At 38.5% G+C, this 9,627-nt stretch overlaps 1 protein-coding gene across 1 annotated transcript in view; it reads left to right on the top strand.

Moving 5' to 3' along the window:
• The window catches only part of LEKR1 (leucine, glutamate and lysine rich 1), a 316,240-nt gene that overhangs the window by 282,470 nt on the left and 24,143 nt on the right, over positions 1 to 9,627 (top strand). Inside the window, exon 9 of the mRNA XM_006867992.1 lies at positions 2,182 to 2,346. Coding sequence (XP_006868054.1) covers positions 2,182 to 2,346 — 165 coding nt within the window. The remainder of the gene's footprint in view (positions 1 to 2,181; positions 2,347 to 9,627) is intronic.

The raw sequence follows: 9,627 nt of genomic DNA, 5'->3' as shown, positions 1-9,627 counted from the left end.
ATATATATAGTATTGCTGTGAATGTTCTAGTTCATATATTGTTGTTGTTAAGTCCCGTTGGGTCAGGCCCTATTCATAGTAACCCTGTATAGGCGTTCCAAGAAGTAGCTGGTGAGTTTGAACAGGCTTTTCGGGTAGAGAAAGTATATCAAGATTTCAGATTCAGATAGGTTAGTTGAGTTTCCTGTGAGGTATCTAAATGACTACATCCAGGTAGTAAGTAGGTGGATGTAAGTATCTGGAATTCAGAAGAGTGTTTCTGATTTTGAGAGCTCCAGAGGCTTTATGAGTCTTTAGCGGCTGAAAGCTGCACATGAACAGTTCTATAATGTTTCTAAAAGACTCATCAGTAGCCTCTCTCCAAAACAGTCAGAAACTGATTTTGAAAGAGTCAAGACAACTTTGGTGTAAACTGGGTATAAATACTTTACTTTGCATTGGAGTAAATGTCTTATACCCAGTGTAGTAAATTGGATAGTCTTCTATCTGCATTATACCAAGAAACAGGAAGTTTCCTAGTACAGTTTGCTTCACTTCCTATAAATTGTGCTAGTAAACGTGCTGTTTCCTGGTATCCTGACTTCAGTGTTCTCTTGAAAAATGCAGATTGACTGTGCCCGTCCTCCTGTTAGACAGTCAGTCAGTCAGGTTTGACAGTGTTTCTCCCAGTTGACCTTGCATTTACTCCTTAGAGTTTATGATCATGACACAGTGTAAAACTAGAGCCAGCTCATCACTAGGAATCCTTCCTCTAATTTTACTAGAAAGAGTCCAGTTCTGCTAGATTTGTTCTTGTTATTACTCCTGTTGTTAAGCGCCATCAAGTTGGTTCCGACTCATAGCAACCCTGTGTAGGATTTCCAAGGAGCAGCTGGTGAACTTGAACCACCAACCTTGTGGTTAGCAAGGTTTATCCTACAGTGCTCCTGTTGTTTTTGTTGTTGTTAAGTGCCATCAAGTCGGTTCTGACTCACAGTAACCCTATATAGGGTTTCAAAGGAGCAACTGGTGAGTTTGAACCACCGACACTGCATTCAAACTGACCTTTTGGTTGAATGCTTATCGGACAATGCCATACCAGGAGGCCAAGCCAACTGTAATCATTAAAAGCCACAGGCAGAGAGATGTTAGCTCCACTAAAGGTAAAACAGCCTGAGGCTTAGTGCTGTCTGAAAATGGAAATGCCTGCTGAGAAAGGAGGAGTGAATTATGGTTTCTGGAAGTGGTGAGGCACAGAGCAGACATTTGTTTGATGCTGATTTTGCCATAGAGACTGAAAATCAGAGCATAGAAATAATTTTAAATGACTTTTGAATTCCTGCTCCTGCTGGAGGTTTACACATTCAGTCCTCATAATGACCCCCGATGGAAATCATTATAGCCTACTTTACTAAGACCAGAAGAGGTTATACTCACAGACTTAGGATCACACATTAGCAAGTTGCACAGCCAGGATTTAAGCTCAAATCCATGTGGATCCAAGTCTACATTTATTCATTTCACAATTCACAGAGGTTTGAGAGATTGAACTGAGAGATTTCTAAGATTCCTTCCAGAAATGTGATTCTGAGTCAAACTCTGAATGCAAGCATCTCAGGTGATTCTTTAATCATTCCTCCAGCCTTGTCACAATAAAATAGTTTATAATTGTGAAACTTTATCAAAAAGATGTCATTTTAAAAAAAAAATCAACATTTGTACTTAGTTGTTGTTGTTGTTGTTGTTATTTAGTAGTGCCTTCGAATCAGTTCCGACTCACAGCGACCCTGTATAGGGTTTCCAAGGAACAGTTGGTGTGATTTGTACTTGGTATCCCCTCTGAATTTTAAGCAGAATTTAGTCTAAAAGCTTCAAGATCTTTAAAAAAAAAACAAAAAAAACTTATAAACCTGTTGGTAAGGACCAAGTTTACAATATAAATGTACAGAAGATTAACCTGGTAGCATTTCTGAAAATTGTCATAGTAAATGTCCTAAATTTCCTACTTATTTTAGTCTTTAAGAAAGTCTTAGAGCATTTGGTTTAATGCTAATTTTTCCAACCCAAAGCCTGAGTCACAGTTTTTGTTTTGCTGTGTTTGGTTTCTTTCAATTTGTAAATAGTATATTCTCGAAATAGATTAGATAAATGTACTTACTTCAAGGGAAAATGACTATATGTACGTTACATGCTGTTTTCTAGATTGAAGCTGAACTCGCCAAGGAAAAAGCCCAACATTCAGCTGAATTTGAGGAGCAAGCTCGTCTCTTTAAAGAAGAAGCTAAACTGATACTCGATATTGAAAAAGAAAAATACCAAGAAATGATCCAAAAGTATGAGAAGGAACAAGAGGAGCTGCAAAGGAAGGTCTGTATTATGATGGCCCTCGTCGGTTAGTAGTTTGTAGCAGTTACAAACTTTAGTCACCCTAAAGATGTTGGTCATTTCCTCTTAAGGCCGCTGCTGTGTTTTCAGCTCCAGTCACTTTCCTCAGGGGTATTGCGCTTTTGTTTTAACTACATAAGTAACAGAGTTTGGCTATTCCCCTAAACTGGTACATTGAGATAATACTATGTCTAGATTTGTTTCTACTAAAATGAACTTATTTTTACAGTAACATAAATTACATAACTAATTGCTAGTGTGCCTAAATATTGTTACATTTCAAATATTCAACATAAAAAATAATGAAGTGCTTTATATAATTAAATGCTTTCCAATAACTAAAGTTTATCTACTTTAATTGCAACTATTGTCAATTCTGGACATTTCTGAATCAAGGAAAACTATTTTTAAAATGTGTTACAAGCCTCCCTACTTTCTCAAAAAATGTCCTGAACATAATTTAAGATTTTCTTATAGTTTTCCGTTTGCCTTATTTTTTATAGATCCCTGAGTATAGCATAGGAAAAAAAGACACACACACATATAAGTGGGTTTTTAAAAAGTTGTGGGAGAATTCCATTATCTTTTAATTCAATTTTCCATGAGCTTTTGAATCCCCTTCATGTGTGTATGCATGAGTTACAAGATTTGGTTTCTGTAAATCTTTGCAAGAGCAGAAACCTTCATTGTTCTCCCATAGAGCGACTGCGGGGCTCCATATGTCAACCTTGTGGTTCGCAATCCAGCATTTATCTTACAGAGTCACCGTGCTCACATACATATATAAGCATTAAATGCTGTTTTGTAGATTGAAGAGTTGGTGTCAGGCCACCAACTATAATACTATTTTTTATAAGCAAGGAATCTAGCTAGTTCCTATCACTTTACTTCGTTTCTACCCTAACCAACACCCAATTTTAAATAATCTTATTGAGTGCAGAAACATTTGAGAGTCCATGTAAACTAAGAATCCAATGAGACCTAAATAGTTTCTACTTAGTCTACAAGATCTATGGCACAACTAGTTCAGTAAGAAGAACAGGCAAAGCCAATGTTATAGGCCTACAATTAGTGCAGTAGAACAGGGTTCCACACTCAGAAAGCCCTCATGCCTGGAGTTTTAATGCTTTGCAGACACTGTTTGAAATCCTTAATAATATTATCTTTGAATTTGATTGGGACAGTGGAGCCCATTCCAGGACTAGGAGTGCTGTCTCACATACAGTATTGCCTCCGCTGGATGAGTTCTTCCCTCATCTCCTCCTCCTCTCACCTTCCTCTCTATCCTGGGCGACTTAGTGTTTCCTCCTCAGGGGAAGGCCTACATTCTCTCATTGCTCTCCCCTGGGGACCCCAGCATAGACACCAGAGAGGTCAGGGTCAGCTTCTTGGAGTAGATTAAGTCATCTGCCATCCCATATGGACTGACAGTACCATCGTATGTTTGGTGGGAGAATTAATGTTTGGTAGGAACCTCTCACATGTCTATTCTGATCCAGGTACTAAGCATGTACCAGGGTAGAGGTGGTAATCCTTTGGGGTCTACCATGGGTTTTGTTACAGGCTTATTTATGGAAAGGGAAGATAATTGACTTTTTTACTTTGCACTGAGCTCCTTAAATGTATGTGGCCTGACCTGAAAAACTATTCATTTCTAAACAAAGCAACATGATATAGGGCAAGACTGGAAAAATATTAACAACTTAGAACAGAATGACACCTTCCCATACCAAACTTAAACTATCTGTTGTTGTTAAGTGCTGTTGAGTAGGTTCTGACTCATAGTGACCCTGTATAGGGTTTCCTAGGAGCAGCTGCTGGGTTTGAATTAACAACCTTGTGGTTCACAGTCCAGTGCTGATCCTATAGTGCTGCACCAGAAGTCCCTATACTACCTTAATCTATTTGCTTCTTTTCTAAACTCAAAAAATATTTCACTTATCTATACTCTTACAGGAAGGAGCTCTAGTAGTATAGTGGTTACGAGTCAGGCTGCTAACCTCAGAGTCAACAGTTTGAAACTGCCAGCTGTTTCACAGGAGAAGATGAGGCTTTCTGCTCCTGCAAAGATTTACAGCATTGGAAACCCTATACATAGTTGCTATAAGTCAGAACCTACTCAAACGCACTTGACAAAAACATCAACCTACTTTTACAAGGATTAAAAAATAACAACAACAACAACAACAACAACAGAACCCTTAGCTGTAAGCCTGGGCCCGGCCCTCCGAGGGGCAGATTTTTTAACCTCTGGACTCCAACCTTTCTAGACTAGCGTCTTGTTTTTGGTAATTTACAAACAAGGTTTCCATGACTAGGAATTAGTGTTATCTTGTCTTTCTAGTTTTGTTTTGTTTTTTGTGTGTTTGTCTTTAGACAAGAAACAAAGAAAGCAGACAGAAACCTACCACCCGTGAAAGAAAATTACTTCTTTCCAATAGGAAGAAACTTCCCTCCCAAACAGTTTAATTTGTTCCCTCCTTCTAGGTAACTGTGGTAACACTTCATAAAAATATTTCTGTAGGTAAGCATTTGACTGTACTAGGAGTCCTGGTGTGGTGCTGTGGGTTAATGCGCCAGACAGCAAAGCTGTTTGAACTGCAAGGTTGGCGGTTCAAGCTCACCAGCTGCTTCTTGGAAACGCTATACAGGATCGCTAAGGGTCAGAATTGACTCGAAGACACTTAACAACAGTAGACCTAGGAAGGAGCTCTGGTAGCACTATTTGTAAATATACTATTTACAAATTTTCTGACTAGGTTGTTCTTTTTAAAGTATTATCTTTTTTTTTTTTTTAAGTAATGAATAAATATTGCAAAACAATTGAAAATGTTTTTAATTTAAATACAGAAAAGCCTAAACAGAAAAAAACCAAAGACCATTCCTAAGCCTTCCATTGAAGAATAATATTTTGGAAAATTTCTTCCAGTCACTTTTTGTGTTTTGTGTGTATTTTTTAGATAGGAGGATAATATGCACATTGCTTTGAAATTGGGTTTTCAACTTAATATATCATAAATAGCTGTCCATGTAATTTAAAAAATTCCTCCCAATATCTACCAACTCATAAGCATTTCTTTTCTCATTTTACACTGAAAGGATCATCTTTTTCCCTAATAATCAATATATCCCTATTCTTCCCCAATTGTAATTTACTATTTATATTAACAACAGTTTCTCCTTAAAATACAACCAAATTTTAGCAGTCTTAGGTATCTTCCATCTTTAATAATGTACTTTAGCCATTAAGGAAATTTTATCTGAATTTAGAACTTGATGTGTATGAAACACAAAGGAAATAGAGGAAAACTATGAAAGCCTCATTAAAGTTGGCTCACCATCAGAAAGCTGGGACCCACCCAGCAGTGTTCATCCTTTCAAGACCTGGATTAATGGAAATGAGAGGAGAACCAGAGCGCTGTGGCAAGCACTGTAGATAACTATGCAGTGTAAAGGCTATGGAACTCCTTCTTGCACAATTTGTGATGAAAATTTTATCTAAATGAATTCCAAAGTGCTCTTCAAATATTTATCCAAATGCGTTTGTGGGAAGTCATACTACCTATTATTGTTGAAATTAAACTATTTTTAGATGAAACGTTACATCAGAGAGTCTGAGAATAGACATGAAAATATCAACAAGTGGGGAGCAGTGATTCAGTCAAGCATGCATTTGTTTCCAAATCTTGAGGACACACTTGTCTTTTTTAGTATATCACCACAATCACTTTAAAAAAAAATTTTTTTTTAATTTTGATACTAAAAAGATTTTAGTGTTTTAGAAATACTAAAAAAGACAAGCATCTCCTCATCAGTGGAGAGAACTTTTGACACCAAAGGTCAGGAGGTAACACTGACAAATCAGGCCGGCAGGGATTTCTGCACACAGATGAATTGCATAAGAATGGTGGGCCAAGATGACAAAAGGGGCCTCCATTGCAGCCTAGCACCAGCTTAATGCTGCTATACTATACTGCAGGCGGACCCAACTCACTAGAGGTTGCAGTTTTTCTCAGGAGAAGTCTCCGGACTCTGTCTCCCTTTTTTAAAAGTCCAAACATATTTGTGGTTCTGTGAGCCTCTCTCCCAAGGATAAGTTGTTTTCAGTGTCAACTTTCCTCTAAATGATGGAAACCACTGCTCAGACCTAACAGTGACCTTACTTCCTGGATTAATTGCAAATAATGGAATGTTAATTTATAAAGCAACTAACTGTAGTGACTAAAGGCGTCCTTGTGACACAGTGGTTAAAGCACTTGACTGCTAATGGTTCGAACCCACTAGCCTCTCATCAGGAGATAGATGCACAGTGTGCTTCCATAAAGATTTATAGGCTGGAAATCCTATGGGACAGTTCAACTTTGTCTTACAGAGCCACAGTGAGTGGGAATAGACTTGATAGCAAGGGGGTTTGGTTTCACAGTAAACAGATTTTCCTTAAAAGTTAATCTTTACGTAAATGTAACATTTGAAACAAATTTTGGGTATATGATTCTTTTAACTATTAGTTCACAGAGTCCTTGGAACTTTGGTCTGTGAATGTTTTCCAGATTGTCATGGGCTAGTTTCTTGTGCTAATATTAATAATGACAAAATCTATAGCATAAAAAATAAGGAGATATGTCACAGACACAACTCTGCTCTTCTTGGTTGCTTCCTGCTCTTTGTTCTGTTTTTTAAGGAGAAAGAAAATAAGTGGACTCTTCCCTACTGCAGGGTTTCATGACTGTGAGAAAAGCTTTCTCTAAATTATTCCCACACCTTTCTTTCCGGAGGTCCCATCAGCAGGATATTTTCAGAGCACTCTAGTATTCTCTGCAACTGCGTTGTCCAGCATTGTAGCCACTTGCCACATGTGGCTATTTAAATTTATAATGAACTAAATTTAATTTAAAATTTGCTTCCTCACTGTCATTAACTACAGTTCAAGTACTCGTTAGCCATACTGACTTGTGAGAACCAAGTGAGTGCATCTCTTCTGAGCTCTGCTATCAGTAATGCCATTTTGGTAGCTTGGAATTGGCCTTGGTGAGAGTGTTTGTAGTAAATGTTATAAATCCAGCCTTTTCCATTTTGTTGAGAGCCAACTATTACACATTTACCAGCAAACCACTGGCAAGAGTCACATGGGGCATCTTGTTGTTAGCTGCTGTTGAGTCTGCCCCCAGCACATGACAACCACGTGCTTCCAGGTCGTTTCTTTACCATCCCCAGGATCTGCTGCAGATTGATCCACTGTGTAGGACTGTTTTGATCTTAGGGGTTTTGTTGAGTTTTGAAACAAGATGTCCAGGCCTTATATCCTAGTTTGTTTTTGTCTGGAAGCTCTACTGAAGCGTGTTCAGCATCATAGCAGCACATAGCCTTACTGTGCATGAGGTATTACCCAGAAATTGAACCTGGATTTCACACATGAAGAGCGAGCATTCCACCAGTAAGCCACCAATGCCTCATGTTGTTATTGTTGAGTGCTATCGTATTGGTTCCAACTCATCATGACCCTATGCTCAACAGGACGAAACACTGCCCAGTCCTGTGCTATCCTCATTATTATTGTTACTTTTGAGCTCATTGCTGCTGTCATTGTGTCACTCCATCTCTTTGAGGGTCTTCCTCTTTTTAGCTGACCCTATACTTTTTTCTAAGGAGTCCTGGTATGGCGCTGTGGGTTAACATATCAGACTGCAAAACCGTTTGAACTGCAAAGTTGGCTGTTCAAGCTCACCAGCTGCTCCTCGGAAACCCTATACAGGGTCGCTATGGGTCAGAATTGACTTGACGGCACTTAACAACAACAACATACTTTACTAAGCATGATGTCCTTCTCCAGGTACTTATCCCTCCTGACAATTTGTCTAAAATATGAGAGACGGAGTCTCACCATCCTGACTTCCAAGGAGCGTTGTGGCTGCACTTTTTCCAAGACAGATTTGTTTATTCATCTGGCAGCCCATGGCACTTTCAATATTCTTCTCCAACACTGTAATTCAAATGCATCAATTCTTCTACAGTCTTCTATAGAAGTTCAAATGCAACTTTCACATGCACATAAGGTTATTGAAAATACCATGGCTTTTGTCAGGTGCACCTTAGTCCTTAAGCTGACATCTTTGCTCTTCAACACTTTACAAAGGTCTTGTGCAGCAGATTTGCCTAAAGCAATACATCGTTTGATTTCTTGACTACTGCTTCCATGAACATTGACTATAGATTCAAGCAAAATGAAGTGTGTGAAGTTTCAATCTTTTCTCCATTTAGCATGATATGTATTAGCCCTGTTGTGAGGATTTTAGTTTACTTTATATTGAGGTACAATCCATAATGAAGGCTATAGTCTTAGATCTTCGTTAATAAGTATCTAAAGTCTTCTTCACTTCCAGCAAGCAGTATCATCTACATATCACAGGTTGTTTATGAGTCTTCCCCCAATCCTGATGTCTCATTCTTCTTACAACTGAGCTTCTCAGATAATTGCTCAGCATACAGATTGAATAAGTACAGTGAAAGAATACAACCCTGATGTACACCTTTTCTGATTTAAGGCATGCAGTATCCCCTTACTCGGTTCTAACAACTGCTTCATGGTCTATGTACAAGTTCCTCATGAGCACAATTAAATGTTCTGGAATACCCATGTTGTTGTTAAGTGCCACTGAGTAGGTTCCGACTCATAGTGACACACTGTATAGGGTTTCTGAGGAGTGGCTGAATTTGAACCATTGACCTTGCAGTCCAGTGCTTATCTTACAGTGCTACACCAGAACTCTGGAATGCCCACAGTGCCTATGACATTAGACAGTGAAGAATATTTCTGTTATCATAGAAAGTTCTACTAAGCAGTACAGCTCTAGGTGGTAAAAGTTTTTTTTAATAAAACTTTTTAGAAGATAAAAATAAGTTTTGTTCTCAACTTTCAAAAATGAAATCTTGACAGCTACAAACAAGGGTAAATAAAAACATATTGCTACTAGGGTTCCAGGTTATATATACACAGCTGTATTCCAAACAAAATATGTTTATAAATGTCTCTGCAATCTGTGGATAGCTGGAGACCAGTTCTCTCAGTGAAACATTTTTCGTAGCTTTTCTTAATCTCATTGGTGGTGGTGGTGGTGGTGTGCCATCAAGTCGGTTCCCACTCATAGCGACCCTGCATAGGGTTTCTGAGTCTGCAAATCTTTACAGGACCAGAAAGCCTCATCTTTCTCCCACAGAACAGCTGGTAGTTTCGAACTGCTGACCCTGAGGTTAGCAACTCGTAAC

This window comes from Chrysochloris asiatica, unplaced genomic scaffold (genome assembly GCF_000296735.1).
Source record: "Chrysochloris asiatica unplaced genomic scaffold, ChrAsi1.0 scaffold00113, whole genome shotgun sequence".
In the NCBI taxonomy this organism is placed as follows: domain Eukaryota; kingdom Metazoa; phylum Chordata; class Mammalia; order Afrosoricida; family Chrysochloridae; genus Chrysochloris; species Chrysochloris asiatica.
Note: the sequence above shows the minus strand (reverse complement) of the source record. Positions and strands in the feature narration are given on the sequence as shown.